The sequence below is a fragment of the Magallana gigas genome, chromosome 5 (genome assembly GCF_963853765.1).
Source record: "Magallana gigas chromosome 5, xbMagGiga1.1, whole genome shotgun sequence".
NCBI lineage: Eukaryota > Metazoa > Mollusca > Bivalvia > Ostreida > Ostreidae > Magallana > Magallana gigas.
Window position 1 is genome coordinate 46,935,813 of NC_088857.1, and position 21,450 is coordinate 46,957,262.

The following is a 21,450-nucleotide window of genomic DNA, read 5'->3' on the forward strand; positions in this document are numbered from 1 at the left end:
CATTATTTTAATTAAAATACCATAAACATCCTTTAAATTTAAGTCAAGTTAAACTACTTTTATATTATCCCCACTATGTGACACTACTAGGCCACCGTAGATCACGCCAATCCGGATACCGCGATACCATATAACTCTCTCGCATGAAGAGGGTAAACAGTTGTGCAACATTTCAGGCGGTTTAAATAGATAAACAAATGTATAAAAATATTAAATAATGTAGAAAGCAATGAAGATATGTAATAAGAGAATCTCAAATTTAAAATTTAATTTGAATTTACAAGTTTAATTTTCGTATCCAGTATTCATACACAATATATCAAACTTGAATCTACGTAGAAACAATTTCATCCACACCATAATCAACAATAACAAGTTAATAATACTTCAAAATATGGTTTATTTCAAGCGGTACAGCAATGTTCACAAAAATTATCCTCCAGGAAGGTAACGCTCTAGACAACCTCGATCGTCACAGCAGAAAATTTCCCCGAATTTGGTGGCCATTAACGCCATTAATTGGCAATCTGAACTCTAAAACATGAAATTACATGTCCTAGAGGTACTAAGTATCTTTTTTTACAAAACTTTAACTTACAAATAAAAATATTTTAAGGTGACTCACTCTGCTTTAGGATAGTTCTCTTATCAGTGAAATAAAACAAATTGATGCATGATAAGTATATCAGAAAAACTGGACAAATACCCACATGATTTCATGAAATTTAATTCAGTTAACATAAACAAAAGTCTCAGGCAGATTTAAACTCGCGATATGCGGTTCACAATTCCAATACTGTGCAATCATTAGATTTCGTGGTGGCTCAATTTTCGTGGAATTCGTGGGTACCTCTCATCCACGAATTAACATCCTCCACGAATTAATAAATTGGGTAATGAAGTCATATTTTATCTTTGTAGGTTTAAGAGAATACACGAAATTACGTCCCAACGAACTTGTAAAAATTAAGCAATCCACGAAAATTGGTCCCCGCGAAATTTAATGATTCCACAGTACTTGAATCATTATGCTATGATGATATTCAATTGACGGATACAAACAATTCCATAAAAACTTATGAATCGTCATCTTTGACGTAGTGTTATAAAAGCTCAAAGCCTTATAAAGTTAGCTGCCTTAATCTAGATTCAGCTGATGCTTCATAGCTTTGATCCGATGAATTTCGTTCATTGTTTGATCTTGTTCACTATAATAGTTTGTTTTACTAAAGTTTTTGTAACGTGATAAAAAAAACCAAAGTAAATGCAAGTATTTGCCGATAAGATTATTAATTTTATAGTTTTGTGATGTTCGGTTAATTACGACCAGCGTTTAAGGACGACGGACACACTTTACTTTAACAATAGTGATTTTCATGAAAAAAAATTCATGATTTAAAGTAACATAAGATACAACAAAATCAATTTAAAAAAATAACATAAACATTGAATAAGATTTTTAGTAGGGACCATTTCAAAAAATGTTCGTATAACTTTCAGTTGAACATAACGGGGAAAAACGTTCTTGGGGGAGAAAAAATAATTTTAAAACAATTCGGCAATAGACTCTTTATCCAACTTAAAATATGATACTTATATAATGATTTTGGGTAAATAGCATTTCAAAAATAACCATGTCATTGACTTTGTTTTTACGAGGGCACATGTGTGGTGTGTTATTATACTTCTTTAACTTTTCACGAGAAGCATGCACAAAATCTAAAAAAAAAAAAAAAAGGTTAAGTTTATCATTTCGAGGTTATGATACAAAACAACTATCTAAATATGTTAAAGATTTTTTTAAATGATAAAATACTTCAAACAGGGACGGTTTTAATCTAAATTCAATACGAGAAATAAAGCGGATCGGGATGTAAATGATGTGTTCACTAGCTCAAACTCTGATAACTAATCTATGCAGATTGATATAAATAACTTGATCATATACTGTAGAATTATTTCAATTCGTAGGGACCAATTTTCGTGGATTGTATGTTTTTTGCTTATTCATTGGGATGTAATTTCGTGGATACCTCAGTTTTCAGTTTCATTAAAAAGATTAACTCATTCTGAATTTCTTTTCGTTGAGGATGTAAATTCATGGGAGAGGGCTACCCAAGAAAACCACGAAAATTGAGCCACCACGAATATTGAAGACTTCACGGTATAAAACTTCACAGTAAAAAAGAAATTTGTGCATATTTTAAAATACTATCTACATTTTGCGTCATAAGCAATTTTTCTTTGAGTTTTAATGATTGTGACGTAATATTGAGAATGTGATGTTCGTAACAATCACTCTTTTTATGTGCAGAATGTATCTGCGCAAAGTAAATTAGTCAATCGTCCTTAAACTGTGTTAAATCCTAAAAACAGCGGAAATCCAACTACATGTTATATGGTTACTTTAGTTATTGGATAAGGAAACTGTTATACCCAAAGCCATTTAGTTTGGCATCAGGGCTATTGCTCATGCTGCCCCTCCCACATACACCACTATCACAAACAAGGATATACCTTAACAGTAGTAGCAAGATGAGTAAATAAACAAGTTAACAGAGATAATTACCATAATACAATGGACTGAGAACTTAAACCCTTGTTTAAATACACCTCTCACCATACACGTCTCACTGTCGGAGCAAGTCTGATTCCATACACAATTCAGATCTGTGTCACAGAATGGACAAGGTTTACCTGATGTAACAAACCGATAAAAGAGACATTCATTAGAAAATACATGTCTTTATAGCTTAAACTCTAAATTGCAAAGATACCGTTATTACACTTCAATTATGGGATGAAAAATATATATTTGTGTTAAAAGAAACAAGCTCAAGTCAGAAGCACTTTGATTCTTCAATTTGTCAACTTTAATTTACCAGACGTTTGGTAAGTTGTTGTTGTTGTAGTTGTCTTTGTTGTTAATACTGCTGTTGTTGTTGCTACAAGCACAAAACAAAGTTCTTTTAATTTGCTACAATAACAAAATAGTCTTCCTTATCTAGAGCTCAACCTTCGATCCAGTCGGAGGTTTGATTCAGGAACTTTGGAACCCACCTCCTAGCTGTGAGCGACCAGCCCACTACGAACTCAGCCTTAATGGCAAAACAAAACTCTTGCTTTCGGTTTCGATGGAACATAGCGCGCCGATATATCACGAAGCAAAACGACTATGTCATGCGCGGCCTGCACGCAAGGCTCTGCTTGTGCGATAGGTTCCGTTTATCATCGGAAGAAAGATTTTTTTGTAGGCGCACTGGACGCTTATTGCTAAGAGAGTTAGTTCCGAAAGTCGTGAGGTTATGACCCCGGCTGGGGCGGAAGTGGAACCCCAATAAAAAGAATTTCTCTGTACTTTAATCACACATTTTATATATATTTATACCAAAGATTTGAAAAGAAAATTCTGTATCCTAGCCACAACAAACATTTCTAAAAGAATTATCTTTTAAGACTTTCCTTGAGTTATTTGCCATATACCTTATGCAAATCTTGTGAATGCAGTCATGTCAGAGCCACACTTCTGAAACTTACATACCCCGCAAAATTTGTATTTGGATTAATGTGTTTCTTTTCCTCAAAACTTATCAATGTTCCATCTAGATTAAGTAAATCACCAACAAAAAACGAAAACCCACTCTGTGGGTGAAGTATGAGTCAGATTTAACTAAGGGAGCGAATACGTTAATATTTTCCTTAAAAAAAATCTGCTGTATTTTAACTATGTCTCTAAAGACAATGTAAGATCAGACAGTGTGTCTAGATTCCCTTCGCTATAAATAGCGAGCTGACAAAAAAAAATCATATAAATAAGGTTGGTTTTGGTGTAAAATTAAAATATGATCGATACTTTAAACCTCAACGTGGGTTATAGTTTGTTGGATTTCCATCCGATTTGAAAACATCCAATCGACAAAGTTATGGCACAAATTTAAGGTATTATGTGTACATCGAAATAGAATTTTCGAATAAGTTTGCCATTCAATGAAAACGTAAACGTTCTTTGAGATGAGATTGTCATGTGGTTATACCACTCAATTTCAAATTGTCTGAAAGACTGATATACAGCAGCGATTAAGTTGTATTTGACTATATACATGAAATGTTATATTCAAAATGTACAAAGAAATAATGATTGATAAATAATGCATTACCAATCGCCTTTCCACTTACACAGGAATAGCTGCGGTCGAAAATGTAAAAATTACATTTTTTCACTAATCCCAGGGGACAAAAACAATGACTGTCATCCGTGCAAACAATAAAATAAAACATAACCGTGCGCATTTTTTCATACTTAATATTTAAACTAAATAATATTTGAAAAAAAAATCAAAGAATAACAAAATTAAAATTTAATAATTGTATAATGTGAAATATGAATGTTAAAAGTTGTAATACTAGTTATCAGCTTCGTTTTACATAATAAATCTAATTAATCGAATGTGTTAGGAATATGTAAAAAAAGAAGTAGCACTTAAAGGGATAATAAGCTACAACGTTTTATCACCAAAGACACAACAACACAACCCAAAGAAACAATAACAGTTCCCCCAACAACAGCATAGCATGAGACTACCACAACACAACAAACAACGCTGGCATTAGGTAAGTAGTGGACATTGCAGAACAATACCTCCATACTCACATTTTTTTTAAATTTCATCTTTCAAATTCCTTCAACATTTTAATCGTAATAAATTTATGTTATAAAGTCTTATTTTTATACAAAAGTACGAAACAACAACAATAAATCTTGATTATCTGACACTGAATCAAATAAAAAATAATGGTTGTGTCTTTGGTGATAAAACATTGTAGCTTATTATCCCTTTAAGTGTTACTTCTTTTTTACATATTCCAAACACATTCAATTATTAGATTTAATTGTTAATTATTATGATAAACTAGGTTAAGGAAATACAATTATTTAACAGTAATAGTATAAGTAATGTGATATAATTAATCAAATGATTAATATAATCTTGATCTTTTTATTTAAAACAAAATTTATCTTTAGTTATTTTGTGATCTACTTATTTTAGACAGATAAATTTAACAGTAATAGTATAGGTAATGTGATATAATTAATCAAATGATTAATATAATCTTGATCTTTTTATTTAAAACAAAATTTATCTTTAGTTATTTTGTGATCTACTTATTTTAGACAGATAAATAAGCTTATCATTATATATATATATATATATATATATATATATATATATATATATATATATATATATATATATATATATATATATATATATATATATATATATTTGATTTCGAAATATAAATGCTTAGTTTTTAATGTCGTTATATTGATTTCATGTTGTCTTTCATATACATCACAGACATGCAAGTATAAATAATTTTTTAAAAATAAATGAGTTTTCCTGATTTACCTCGCGCTAATCCACAGACACAGGAATAGCTGCGGTCGAAATAGTTAAAATGACATTTTCCTACTAGTCCCGCAGGACAAAAGCAGTGACTGTTATCCGTACAATCTACAAATTATGCATAAATCAAATATGTCTATCAAAGTTAAGGCTTCTTTGCATTTAAATTATACGATAGTTGGAAGAGTACACTTGTTCTCAATAATAACTTTATCAATTAAAGGGGAACAGGACACTGATCACATGACTATCATTGCAACGATGCTTTGATGATCTTTGCACGTAGTTGGCAGTTCTAAAGTAGTCAAATATAAAAGCATATATAAAGATACAAATGATATTGTAGCATATGATTTGACATTGTATCAAGATATTATATTGTTTCATATGATACGATACAGTATTGTATTGTGTTATACATTATTGTATTTGATCATATACTACAATATTATAATATATACATGATACAATATAGCGTCAAATGACACAATATCATATTACTTAATACATCACAACATTGTAACATGATATAATACTTTATCACATAATATGATCTTATTTTATTAGTTACGATATTATATCATATGATATTGTACTGTATGATATTTTATCATATACATTACATAATATACTATTGTATCATCTGATACATTATATTTTGATATAACTATATTTAATCAAAAAATACAATATAATGTGATACAATGATAGAATATGTGATATAATATCATTATAAACAATATCATATGATACGATATTATAAAATATAATATCATATGATACGATTGTATATTATTATCATTAAATACAATATGTTGGCCTATGTCTATGTCCATTGCTGACCAAATTGACAAACTTTTTATCTTTAGTTCAAAGAAATGTTATCTATTGTTACAGTATCATATTGGAAACACGATTTTGTTGTTCAAAGAAAAATATGTTTGTTATTTAACACGATTTTCCTTCTTTGGAGGGGGGGGGGGTATTTTAATGGAAAAAATAAATTATACATTATACGAAAAACGTTAATTAAACTGTGATATTCAGCGAATTTTTGTATTTATCATCAAATTTTTCTGTAAAAAAATGTACAACCAATCATCATGAAATCTTTACCTTTGCAGGCTAGTGATTGCTTGGAATTAGCAATTCTGATGGACTTAAAGTGTTTTATTGCCCGGTTTTTGTTTTCATTATTAAATTAAAATATAATATGATCGCGACAAAACCGGAAACTTCCGCGTATTAACCTGCTACATTTGCAATATGACTCTAAAAGTTTGTTTGTTGTACACTGCATAGGTTACAACTACCATATTTAAACCAATGTCAGAACAATACTTTTTTAAAATCAAACTCGCTACGAACAAACAAAATTACATATTATTTACGTTTTGAAGGTTTGAAAAAAACCAAAATTTCTCTTTGATCACAGACAGGAGTCGGCGAAAAAAACACACGAGAAGAATGCAAGAATTTTTGTTTATTTCGAATATTTTGCATGATATTTAAGCTGATTGGTCATTACAGTGTCAAATAATTATATGTACTAACCAATTGTTTTAGAAAGTTAAAGACTTTTATCTATTTTCAGCAGCATAATCGGTCTCCTTTCAAAGATATAAATATACACAGTAAATAAAAACTATTTCAGCATGGGATACACAAAATGTGCATATTGGTGTGTTTAGAAAACGCAACCGTTTGGTTTCGTCCCCCCAATTGATTTGGTTTATTCAACTCGCCTATCATGCAGCGATTGTAAACAAAACTAACTTCGGAAAGATGAAGTGGAAAAATTTACACAAGTTTATTTTGATTTGCTATAACATTTGCGAAATCCTTTATCTTTTATCAATAGCGAATGTCAAAGTCGTAACACTGTCATGTTTGCTTCGACGTCGGGGAAGAATCTTTATAAGGGGTGAAATAATGCAGTACCCTTGTATATAAAGTTTGTTTGTCAACAAATTTTGTGTATCATTTTACATTGAAATATGGCTTTTAGAATATGTATAGAAAAGAAAAACAATTTATAGGCATTCTATTAAAACTCACATAAAAAGTAATCCCGATACCTATATCCAAATTATTGTACATTTTTTTTTAAAAAAATTCAAGCGCTTGTTAAATGCCATTGGTTTTTTAAGAGACTGTAGACATTTCAGATATATTTTATTACTAAAAAATGAACAAAACACTTGAGTTTTATGTTTCTTATTCCCTTCAGATTTCGAAAAGAATAGCAGTTTATATAGTGATTATCCATTGTGTTTAAAAAAAATTACCCCTTTATAGACCCTATTAAACAAAGATATTGTTGTGAAGCATATTGAAAGAATTTATATCTTGAGTTTCCTTAATCTGTAATTGGTAGTCACCAGGGATGGGGTAATGGTAATTTGTAATGGTAATTGAGCGTAATTTATTGAAAATTTTGATGTAATTGTAAGTAATGTGTAATTGACAAAATTTTCAATTACATTTAATGGTAATTTAATTAATTACTTTTAAAAAAGGCATGTTATTCCAATTACTTTTCAATTACTTTCAATTACACACTGATGTTCATATAAATATCCTACTGTTCACTACCCATTGTTCCCCACACTATCGATGGTACAAGGTCAAGTTAGGAAGAGAAGTAAATATCATTGAACTATCATCATATTCATAATACTAAATATTTTTCAAAATGAATTTTTTCAGTGATTCAATATCTAATTATAAGTTTTCCCAAATTTAATTAAGCACATGTATTTGATGATTTGCTTGATCTATTTTCTTAAAAAGAAAACTTATTTTCATTCTTATTGGAATAATTAGCGTGTCAATTGTCATAATGATTGAATAAGTCAAACAAAAATAACTGTTTAATTTACAAACAAAATCAGTTTTATCTAAATTATATAAACTATCAAGTCATGCTTTGTAATTGATAGCCTAAAATACATAGAGCTAAAATGTATGGCTTCAAATGGGTTTTAAGTTTTAGATGCCAAACATGTCCACAGAGTGTGTTCCCTTTAATTAGGTATAAAACAACAGGTTTGAATTGTGTTTTGATAACAAATATAATCTGCCCTCTACCTGATATTAACCTGTAATTATAAAGAAAAATAGTGGATATAAATGCAAAGAAGAAATTTTTTGATAACAGTTTTGCATGCAGGAAATACTTTAGTTGGCATGATGGGTGTAGGGTAGGGGATATTACTTTTAAATGTTTATTGAATATCAAGGTGGTACATGTATGGGACACCTCCATATTGTGTTTACCTGCATTTTGAAATAAACATTAAAACCACAATTATATTTTTTTCTTTCCAAAAATCGTTACCTATCAAAGAAGTTAGCAAATTCTAAAAGAGGGAAAGTATTTTGATTATGACAAAATTTTATTCAAATTATAGACATACCTCCTTCAAAGTTTATATGTTGTAGCTACCAGTACAACATGGTTTTAGTAAATTTTGATGAAAATGTAATTTGTAATTTAATTAATTACATCTGCAAAGAAATTGTAATTTAATTAATTACATTTGAAAACTCTTGTAACGGTAATGGTTATTTAATTGAAGGATTTAAGCAAGTAATTGTAATTTAATTAATTACTTTCTATTGTAATTGACCCCATCCCTGGTAGTCACCTCCTTTACTCTATCTTGACCTTAAACGGATGATATTTACTCTAAATTATTTAAAACTACAATGTGTTTATTCCTATTTATTGTTCTTGGTTCTTGTTTAAAATCAGAAAGTTTATGATAAAGTTTTGTGTATATTCGGTCCAAAAATTTTCTCGTTTATTTCCGACAAAAATGAGATCTATCGAAATTTTTTAAATGGTGGAGAAATAAGAGAATAAAGTCCAGGCAAGAAAAGCTTATGATTTACCAGGTGTTGTTAGTAGATTTGTTGGTTTAGTTGTATGTAGTGTTGTTGTTGGTGGTGATGATGCTGGTGTTGTCACTGCTGTGTTTTTAAATGAGGTGGTAGTTGCTGCTTCTGTTGAAGTTGTTGCTACAAAGTAAAATAAAACAACCATTTTAAAAGTTTGCATATTTTGTTAAATATGAACAAAACAGAAAAACAGCTACTTCTTTATTCACGAGACAACCATAACTAAAATCATTGTGTGCTTTGAACCTATTTTATTCATAGCCTAGCAGTGTAGTATAAGGATATTTTTAAACAACATACTAAAAATGTATAGTGTGGATTTCTCAGGAATCTGATTCGAGTTACATCCGTCCGATGTACAACAGAAGTGACAGTTGAAGGGATCTTCTACAGGGACGTTGCCATAGTTAGTACAGAATTCAAGGTCAGATGTTTGGACGAGCCACTTGTTCTGGCACTCTTTCTCCGTCACACATCTGAATAAGATAATTCATCACTCCTCTAGATTAGTTTTTACAGATACAAATTTAAATATTATTTTACAATGGCGTATATAGTGTCTATTCATTTTTGTTAGTTTTACCGTTTGAATATAGTAGGAAACGGCTGTCCATTGTGTATCAAGTCCGTCATACAGAAATCTTCACCTGGACCACACTGTTGAAGATTGCCGGTGTAAATGGATCGTGTGTCGCACGGTATACCGTTGTCATTGTCTCCACAGATGTGGCAACTCCTAATGCCTGTCGTTATGAGTTCATTTTAAAGTGGTTGTGTGAAGAATGCGCAATTCATATAACTAACATATTAAATGTAGATATTTTAACTATTTTGTATTGTAGGTGCCTATTGTTTTGCAGGAGACATAGAAGAGTGATATACCATGTATAAAATATAAAGTCTCTTTTTATCATAATTACCAAGTATGAGCACACCTAAAAGTATTTCATTATTTTTTATTTGATTCGGTGTCAGATAATCAAGATTTATTGTTGTTTCGTACTTTGTGTATAAAATTTAGACTTTATAACATAATTCATTATGATTAAACTGTAGAAGGAATTTAAAAGATGAAATTAAACAAATGTGTGTGTGGAGGGGGTTGATCTGCAATGTACACTACGTACCTAATGCCAGCGTTGTTTGTTGTGTTGTGGAAGCCCCATGCTGTGCTGTTGTTTGGGAAACTGTTGTTGTTTCTTTGGGTTGTGTTGTTGTGTTTTGGTAATAAAACATTGTAGCTTATTATCCCTTTAAGTGCTACTTCTTTTTTTTACATATTCCTAACACATTCGATTAATTAGATTTATTGTGTAAAACAAAGCTAATAACTAGTATCACAACTTTTATTAACTTTCATATTTCACACTATACAATTATTTAACAGTACATGTAATAGTATAGGTAATGTGATATAATTCATCTAATGATTATTTTAATCTTGATCTTTATATTTAAAACAAATGTATCTTTAGATATTTTGTGATCTACTTATTTTAGAAAGATAAATAAGTTTAATCGTATATATATGGTTGATTTCGAAAAATAAATGCTTAGTTTTTAATCTCGTTAAATTGTATTGATTTCATGTTGTCTTTCACAAACATGCAAGTATAAATAATTAAATAAATGAGTTTTCTTGATTTACCTGGTGCTAATCCACAGACACAGGAATAGCTGCGGTCGAAATAGTTAAAATGACATTTTCCTGCTAGTCCCGCAGGACAAAAGCAGTGACTGTTATCTGTACAAACTACAAAGTATGCATAAAACAGATAAGTGTATCAAAGTTAAGGCATTCTGTTTCCTAGCATTTAAATTATACGATAGTTGGAAGAGTATAGTTGTTCTCAATAATAACTTAATCAATTAAAGGGGAACAGGACACTGATCACATGACTATCATTGCAACGATGCTTTGATGATCTTTTTCACGTAGTTAACAGTTCTAAAGTAGTCATCATTACAACATGGGTTGGGGATTTAACATTTTTTTTATTTTAAGAAAAGTAAATGTACAAAATCATAAGCGGTAAATAAAATCAGATATAATATATTTTGGTAATGATCCGTTCATGTAAATTGATAAATATATAGAATGCATTACTAGTTTGATGGTTTAAACAGAATTTGTCACAAAAGGCCGTTTTTCCATGATAAGGGGTCGGGGTGATTCCTACTGTAGTATCTGTCTTGAATGCATAGAAAGTTGCCATGCAAATCTTATAAGTTATAAAGCACATGTTAAGGTTGATATCAGAATTTTTTTTAATTCATTGACGATTTCTTTTAAGTTTTGTCACATTTTGTTCAAACTTAGAATCAAAAACTTCAAAATTTGATGTGCTGATTTCACAATTATTTTGATAAAATTATGCTATTGCTATGTAAAAAGGCCAATGTTGTAAATAGTTTTGAAATTTGTTTCCGTACTTAAAATTAATAAATATAATTTGCAAATAGATTCCATTATGTGGAATAATTATTGTAGTAAATTAAAATTGTTAAAAGAAATCATAATGCCAGAAAAGTGGGATACTTCCTTTCAAAATATTTTCCTTGCAAGGTATGAAAGTAGTCATGCAAAATGATATATGTTCTAGTGGACATCCTAATTTTAATATGTTCAAAAAACTTGACAAATCATTTTACACTACAACGTCCTGTTCCCATTTTTAAAAAAAAGATGTAATGCTACATCAATTGTATTTTCATTTGCAAAAGCACACCTAAGAATTCAACATACAGTAGTTGGCCATGAATGAGTTCGCAGAATGGCGGCGGCGTAAACAAATATTGTCCGCTTGGAAAGTTGAGAGTAAAACTTTACCGTAAATCATGAACGTATCGAGTTCAATTTTATCCGAATTAATAGTTTTATAATTTTTGGATTGTTTTGTTTTATTTTCTGGATTATTCCCCTTTGGTAAACAATTTATCGTCTGCATAGAAACAATGGCTCGCCACGGGAAAGAATTGACAGAAGAACAAAAAGAAATCATTTTATCTTTATCAAATAACGGTTTTTCAAGCTATAAAATTCAGGAATTTACTAATATAAACAGCAGAACAGTTCAGAAATTTTTGAAAAGGGTGAACGAGAGAGGAACTACAGAAAACAAGCGGCGAAGTGGGGGTAAGAAAAAAACAACACCTCGAGATGAGCGAGTTTTATTTAGACGTGTGAAAGGCAACAGACGACAAACATTAAAAGATCTTACAAGTAGGTTTAATAACATAACGGGTTGTAATATATCTGAAAGAACTGTAAGAAGAAGACTATGTGACGATGGATATAGGAGGCGTGTGGTTTCAAAGCGAATTACTATCTCGCACGTAAATCGAGAGCGACGGAAACGCTTTTGTAGACAGAAATTAACATGGACTGTCCGTGAAAAATGGTCTCGAGTCATCTTTAGTGATGAGACGAAAATTATGTTGGGTAACAACAATAAAATATACGTCTGGAAGAAGCCTGACGAGCGTCTACGACCCGAGTGCTTGGGTGAATTTGGAGACAGGGAGCGCACCTGCAAGGCATCTGTTATGTTTTGGGGGTGCATATCATACCATGGCGTAGGAACCCTTTCACCAGTTGACGGCAACATGAACACTGATAAATATATTTCTATCCTTGATGATTATTTATGGCCTGTGGTCGCACAACATTTCCCGAACCGACCCTGGATCTTCCAGGAAGACAACGCCCCTTGTCATGTGTCTGCTAGGGCCAATACTTGGAAAATCACCAACAATATAAGCACATTACCATGGCCAGCCCAAAGTCCAGATCTGAACATAATTGAAAATGTCTGGAAAACCTTGAAAACTCGCATACAGCGACGAACATCTGAAATTAAAAACGCCGAAGACTTGAAACGCATAACGCTGGAAACGTGGACTGCATTGCCTCTTCACTACATTCGCAGCTTGTATGACAGCATTCCACGCAGAATTAGAAGTGTAATACGCACAAAAGGGCAGATAACTAAATACTAAACAAGAAGGTAAATGATTTATAATTTTAAGATCAAATATCGGAGTTTGATTTTTGCAGACGAAGTTTGTTTACATCGACGACGCCGCCATTTTGCGAACTCATTCATGGCCAACTACTGTAGTTGTTACTATATACACGGGGAAATATTTGCCCCGTTCGCCGTCGTCGTCGTTAGTGAGCGAAATTAGGACTGTGCTAATTCCAATATCTCAAATTATCACTTTTAAGAAGCCATGTCCTGGCAAGTTCAAAACAGTGTGATTCCGTTTGAAAGTGAGGGAAATGCAGGTCGGATATAACCAAGATACCGTAATTTGTACTAACCATCATTGTGAAACAAGATAGTTCATGAAGAATTTTAAGAAATAAAAAAAATGTGTTTTTAAAAGCAGATAGGTAGGGTATATTCCATTAGACTTTATTTCGTAACCCTGACAGAAATATATATCTTACCAGTACACTGGCAATCCGTTGAACGCTGACCAAAGCTACAGTATGGGTGTTTACCAGCCGGACAAACATGACTACTACACTCGGTGTGAGTCGTACATTTTATTAGAAGTGGATCTACTGTTGTAGGATCTACAAAATAAAAAAAAACAGGCTCAATTGAACTTCTAGAGAGTAAACTTTTTGGCGTACAGAAAATTCTTTAGAGAAAAAATATTAACAATAAACAAAATCAAACTGAAAACAATCTTAATATAAAGTATATAATCATATTCAACGATCACCTACGTCTTTGCCTTATGACATGGACTTTTGCGGCATTATGTGTTACATCGAATGTTAACCTTTACGAGACCATGCATGCCAGATTTGTGATATCTAACCTTGTTTGGTCTTTGAGGCTATGTAATTTTACCTAATTCTTATTTTTAACTAGATTATCGGCATAAAAGAAATAAATAACTCTCTACCTGACCTGTCATGATTGTGAAAGTTACAGTACAGGTCACGAGTATCCCGACACCCACCGTGTAAAAAACACGGTGGAAAACGGTCTGTGTCGCACCGTGTACACGGTGTGACACCGTGTATGTGTATTGGAAAATTCAAGAAAAGGCACCGTGTCGCACTGTGATCGCCCGTGTAACTCCGTGGCCACTGTGTTACTCCGTGGATATTGTTACCTGAGACGTTGATAGAAATAGCGTATATTAGAAATAAATAAATTATGGCTAACCAAGAGTTGAAACATATATATCCGTTTCATATTTAAAAAAAAAGAATGTCGACTTAAGTTGCACGGGCCCAGAAAATTGTCGGGGCTGTCAACGTGAAGTTAATTTTTTTGTGATCTGAAAACTCGACGTAATGGTACCTTTTAATTCATTTGTTCTTAAATAAATTGAAATAAATTCACCAAATATATTTAATAATCAATTGATTTTTTGTATATGTATTTTATATATATGTATACAATAAAATATGTTCAAATCAAATCAAATCAATTGATATATAATCAAAATTCAAATCAATTTAATTCACGATCCGATTAAAATGTCGGGAGCTTAAACGTCTTATTTTCTGTTATCTGAAAACACTTTCTGATTTATTAATTAATTTACAGCCTTACTTTAAACCAAAATGACAAATGAAAACATTTCAGATCATGTTTTTTTTTTAAAAAACATTTTGATGTGCTGTAGTAAATAACAATCCCATATTACCGGTGACTCGAATAATTTGGACCTCATCTATTTATCTAGCAATAAATAAACAAAAAAATCACTTATTTATTATAGATTATAGATAAATACATGTACAAACTCTTGTTGAATTATATTCAAGCATTGTACATGTACTAAAAATATACCCGCATTTCATAAAATAACTTTCAACTTTATTTCCGTATAGCTGGCAATGGCCTCGTGATTTTAATGAAAAAAGCACTCGCGCGATGTACAGAAGCTGATCAGATAAACAACATTGTCTTTCATCTTTGGTTCTATACACAACAGGTGTTAGTGTCTGTCTTGTTAGGTGTCACTGTAATTTACAACTAACTGTGTGTATATTTGGACGTCTGAACAGGTGTACTCGAGATGCCGTTATTCACACCTTTCCACGGACACCTGCAGGCATGTTCACGAAACTTTCCTAAGATATGACCTAAGTGTGTTCCTAAGATATGACTTAGGAAAAAAGTTAGGAACATCCTAAGATCAACTTAGGACACGTCTTAAGATGTAGCTCGACGGTTACTTAGAAACATCTTAAGTTAGGATATCCTAACCTTCTACAACCATTCTTATTTTTTCACAATTATTCATTGAGATCGAATTTGAGAGATTTGTGTAGGGATGAATCATCAAACATTTTGCCAGAGAAAATTGTACGTCTTGGTAGTTAACACAAAAGGCCTAAAACCAGTAATTTTAATGTATGCATTTTAATAATTTTACATTTACCTAAATATATATCAGTTACCAATGACAATTTAGTTTGTTTTTCTTTAAATGACCCCCCCCCCCTCCCCAAATAAAAATTAAAATAAAAAATATTACAAGCCCCCAAAAATTCAAATAACTGTTCTTTTTTTTTAAAAGAAAATATTTATCAGGACATAATTGGCTTACAAGTAGATAATTATGTAAACAAGACGTGTGTATTGTCATTTCATAATTACCATTTGAGAATCTTGTCATTCAAGTATATGTAATACATAAACACGCGATTTTCATAGAATTTGAAACGTTACATGAGGAAATACATGTACTTGTACAAACACAACCAATTTCCCTTTAATCTGCAATATATTGAATACACAAACATGTTAAATAAGAAATAAGTTGTAATATATTTCGAAAATATATAAATACAGTTCATTCAACATTACAAATGTTTTAAAGATTATTTTTTTCAGACTTAAGTGATAAAATTTAGGAATGATCATGCATGGTATATGTAACCCGATGTAAATTTACTTTTTATAGCAAAGGACATTTAAATAATTGTTATAAAAATTATTATAATCAAAACAATGAATGTAACTCATTTAGTGTACAATGTAGATAAAAAAAAATTAGTGAATAACTTTCATTCGTCAAACAGAGATAGAATTTGCAAAAAAAAAATCTGAATTTGTCAGCTCCAAGGCAGGCATGTAGCAACGGGGAAGTGGTGAGATTTTGGGGCCCCCTTGCACATCATTTTGTTAAAATGAACATACATGATAGAATAATTGAGTATGCCCCCCCCCCTCCCGGATTAGGAATTTGGCGTTTGTCGAAAATGCTGGAACTGTGGAAAATATTGCCTTATTCTACCGGTCTTAAGAAAAGGCTTCACAACATCCCGATATACACTGTACCTAAAAACGTGATTTTATAGCTTTAGGATGGTCTTAGGACAAGGTAGGTGATGTCTTAAAGTTAGGACAAAGTTATGGCGGTTCCTAAATTTAGGAGAACTTCGAGAAACAGACTTAAGAAAAAGACGTATCCTAAGATGTACTTAGGACGAACCATAGTCCTAAGATAGCTTCGTGAACATGCCTGCTGTTTGGTAACTTATCACAACCCGTCGTGTGTAGGGTCTGAATATATCTTACTTACTTCTACTTTGTTAGTTGCATGATTTTTCCTAATCTCTAACAAACAAAAAAATTGTCTGTATAGATATGTACACAAACAACTGCACGTAAGACTATCGGTGCGTGGATCCGGAGAACAATTCAGCAACTCTATAAATTTCACAAATTATTAACTTGCGATAAGAAATTATTTACCAGGTACACATACATGTATGTACAAAAAAAAACCTGATTGATGAAAAAGATGAATGAGAAAATACCGGTAACTTTTTGCAAGCATTTGGAACAAACGCAACTTTATTTACTTTATAACCAATCTAATATGTGTGATGTGAAATAGCGTCGAAATTTTAACGATAAATCGTGTACATTACAAACCTTTAGTCATTGTGTTGAAGTCGTTATTTAAGCCATGAATCAAAAAAAGATTTTACAACGCAATATTCCAACCCTCATACATGCAGCATAAGAATGAAGAAACTAAACATTTCAAACACTAAATACTTCATTGTTAAACATTTTTCTATTTTGCGGACTTAAAAAAACAATAGAACATTTTTTCCTTATCATGGAAGGAGAACGTGGTCTATCTCGCGGGCTGATTTGATTGACAGGGATAGCACGTGGACTCTGACTGCATAGATTCTATCGCAATTTTAAGGGAAAAGGGTTCAATATAATGGAAACTATAAATCTAACTTATTACACTGAATTAAAAGTAAAATGTACTTAAAGTAAACTAATACTGGTACACTCTCTCTCTCTCTCTCTCTCTCTCTCTCTCTCTCTCTCTTTCTCTCATATGACGATCATTAAACAATCAGACAGTAATCATTGCAATACTGAATAGTTTCTTGGAACACAAATAATTTCTAAACTCAAGTTGCTTATTATAAAAGATGAAATAAAAAATTATCAAGTACCGATCCACGGATTCTAAGCGAAATGAATATGTACCGTGTGGTACTACATGGACAAGTGCATCACACATATGTATAAAAGAAAGAAAATTTGAAAATATATTAAATATAAAGCTGTATAATTACATGTACAGTAAAACACGCTTATAACGAAGTCCCAGGGACGGGCAATTTAACTTCGTTATAAGCGTAATTCGTTATATCCGTCAAGTTTACAACTTGAAATAGAGTCTTGGGGAATGAAATTCACTTCGCTGTAAGCGTCAATTCATTATAAGCGTGTTCGCTATAACCGTATTTTACTGTATATTATTGAGAGAAAGTACATTTGTTTTCAACACCCGTTAGATTTGTTATCGTTGAATAGAGTATAAGTGAGAAAAGATCACAGTTATGATTCTATGCACTATTGAAACTGCCAAACTACAGTAACTACGATTACTACTAAGTTAAAAAAAAACCGTACTGAAACAAAAACTTATGGAACGTGTATTTGAATTTTAAAAAGAAAAAGAAAGTGTTAGTGTTTTAATTAATCAAACCTTTATGTGGGCGATTTCGATTTTTTTTTGTTCTTAATATCAACAAAAATCAACCGTTAAAATTGCATACGTCTGAAAATTGCGTGCCTAAAAATTTTATTTATTTATTTTTATTTCTATATCTTTTTCTTTAATTATCTTACCTACATCAATTAATATTTTATTCTTTATAAATTATATTCCTTAATTCTCTTTTTTTTTCACAAGTAAATACCGCGTGTTACACCATGTAACTGTCCGTGTTCCATCGCGTTGCACCGTGTCGCACAGTGTTTTTTCTCGTTTCGAGGCCGTAACAGAGAACAATAGATCAAAGGTACCGACACTTCCACGCTCAGCGTGGACTTTCAAACACGGTGGTCGGTGATTTTGTCGGGATACTCGTGAGCTGTAATGTAAAACGATGGTCGGTATTACAATCCCAATTCTTTCTTTCTTTTTCGTGTTTAACTTTGGCGAATAGGAAATACATCTAGTTTAACAAAACTTGAATGAATAATAATTGCATTAATTTGAAATTGTCATGTTTAATATAATTATGATCATAAATAATCGAGTTATTGAATTCCGAAACTAGAAGCTTTGTCTATTAAAATAGCTATGTTAAATTTACCTACCAGGGGTAGTTGTTGGTGCTTCAGTTGTTGTTGTTGTCGGTGTCGATGTTGTTGTTGTTGTTTCTGTCAATAAAAAGTAAAATCTACATTGAATTATCTTCTTATCGAATAAACAAATTAGCAAGACATTAAAATTGTCTCCAAAAAAAATGATTTAGATACCGGAATATTGATTTTAGAGCAAAAATTATAATCACTGCACTAGATCGGTGCTATTTTTTCTTTTTCATTCAGAGTTTATTTAAGTCTATTTAAATCTAGGAAGTAATAAACAATGCAAAAGTGATACATTACGAAAATATTGCTTAAGGTATCTAACTCCTTAAGATTTTTTAAGAAGAATATCAATGAAATCTATAGATTAATTACTATAAAATACAAAAAGGGGAGTGGGTAATAGTTCATCCGTCTAAGTAAAGGCGCATTTAATTTGACCTATTTGCACTAAAAATTTAGTTTTCGCTGTATTTACATTTGAAGCAAATTTTTGTAGCAAAGCAGATTAATTACATCTGCTGTTGTTTTAAATTATCTCAATGATCAAGTTGGATATGGTGATTAAAATAAAATTACATAAAGCCGCATATTTTTTTCATAACCCTTTTTCACTTTAATTGGCTTATATTTCAAGAGTTATAATTTGAATTGAAATTTAAAAAATATGAATGTTAAACTCCCTGTTTGTCTAGATATGTCCTCGTTATGTAAATGACATGACAACACATGGAGAAAGGGTCGTAATATAGTTCTTTTTAAAAGAGAGCCTCCAATGTAAATTTCATGCAGAATTTGGCTTAAAAAATAGATGTTTTTATATTGGTATAGTTTTACGGTAAATGTAAATCAAATTCTTTATTTTAGATTCCTACATTTAAATCAAGACCAACATAATATATTTTAAACATATCACTAGTTGAAAGTTTACGAAAATGAAAAATATACAATGAAATGTTTGGTGTTATTAAATTTTCTCAAAGTCTTTTGAACCAAAGATAGTTTTCGGCAAAACTAACCCGTTTATTAATCTAGAAATATTTTCTTTATAATCATTGCTTGATAAGAAGAGAAGTATATTTCTGTCCAAAATGAATAAATATATTTTACTTACTTTCAAAACTGAGATCATATGAGCAGTAAACTAAAAACGCGACGACTGAGATACCTTAAACCAATGGAAATACTCTGAATCAGAGGGTTTTATAGCCAACATCTTTCTCAGGATTAAATTAACTTTGTTAATAACATTTGTTTCTTAGTATGAACTTTATGTACGAATTTAAAATACTAGAAGTGTGTTGATTAAAACTACTTCGGCTATGATTGATACTTAGCCATGTACTTAATAGTAGAATTTGAAAATTATATATTTATTCTATTAATAAATTCAATTCAACATGATAACTGTAGTGGCCAAGAAATATATATTTCTGACTTCCAAATAAAACATATGGTCAAAGGGGCATTTTTATAGATGTTAATAATCACATGTTAACTAATGTTCAGATTTATATTTACAGTGCAATTGTCGTTGTTCATGAAACAAGTTACATGTACTTCCTATTGTATGTAGTAGTGTGATTTAGCAAAGAAATTCGAGGACCCAAATTCAACATGCAAATGGCTATATTTTTCTTTTTAAAAGTCCTGTGAATAAACCTGTACATAAGAAGAATTAGAAAACTTGTTTCGAATTTTATAAATTCGCGGCCAAAAGTAAAATTAGTCGTCTAATCTGTATTATCGAGGGTTATTTGACTTCTACTATATTTGTTGACATTCTTTGTTATTAAAAATAAGATCAAAACAAGTCTTATCTGTTTTAAGGTATAAAAAGGTATAAACCTGTACATAAGAAGAATTAGAAAACTTGTTTCGAATTTTATAAATTCGCGGCCAAAAGTAAAATTAGTCGTCTAATCTGTATTATCGAGGGTTATTTGACTTCTACTATATTTGTTGACATTCTTTGTTATTAAAAATAAGATCAAAACAAGTCTTATCTGTTTTAAGGTATAAAAAGATAATTAGATATCCTCTAGTAAAACATATCATTTATAAACTACGAGATTAATATTTATTATCTTTACAACAGTTAACCTCTCTAATCATGACGCTATAATTATAAGTAGTCATAGATCCTAAAACATGTGTTTTCAAAACCTAAAGTTATTCATGCATGCATTTAGATGCATGTGTTAAACGTCACCTATACAGCTGCATCTTCCATTGAAACACATAGATTTTTCGCTGGCTCTGCAATGATGATTACAATCCGAAATTTGGTGACACACGATATCTGTTGAAAAAGACAAATTCGTTTAAAGAAAACAGACCTAATTCTCTGTAGGCAGATATATCGCGCACCTAAAAGGGGTGATTGTTACGAACATTTAATTCTCAACAATACGTCATAATCACTAAAGCGCAATGAAAAGCTGTTCTACGTCATCAATGCACAGTGCATAAAAAACAATTAGTGGCTGAACCTGGTATAATTAATTAAGTATGGAATCATTATTTTT

General features: G+C 31.0%; 1 protein-coding gene and 1 long non-coding RNA gene across 2 annotated transcripts in view; both read right to left on the reverse strand.

The window, feature by feature from the left end:
- Positions 1–397: 397 nt before the first annotated feature.
- LOC136275492 (uncharacterized) lies at positions 398–2,947 on the reverse strand. Its single transcript, XR_010714073.1, has 3 exons — positions 2,883–2,947; positions 2,570–2,697; positions 398–534 (listed from the first exon to the last, which is right to left on the reverse strand). It is a non-coding gene; the product is annotated as an uncharacterized lncRNA (long non-coding RNA).
- A 6,347-nt stretch (positions 2,948–9,294) lies between these two features.
- LOC136269734 (protein let-653-like) overlaps positions 9,295–21,450 on the reverse strand; it is a 58,718-nt gene continuing 46,562 nt past the window's right edge. Inside the window, exons 5-7 of the mRNA XM_066085262.1 lie at positions 9,895–10,054; positions 9,612–9,787; positions 9,295–9,431 (exon numbers count right to left, since the gene is read on the reverse strand). Of these exons, the coding sequence (XP_065941334.1) occupies positions 9,295–9,431; positions 9,612–9,787; positions 9,895–10,054 (473 nt within the window). The remainder of the gene's footprint in view (positions 9,432–9,611; positions 9,788–9,894; positions 10,055–21,450) is intronic.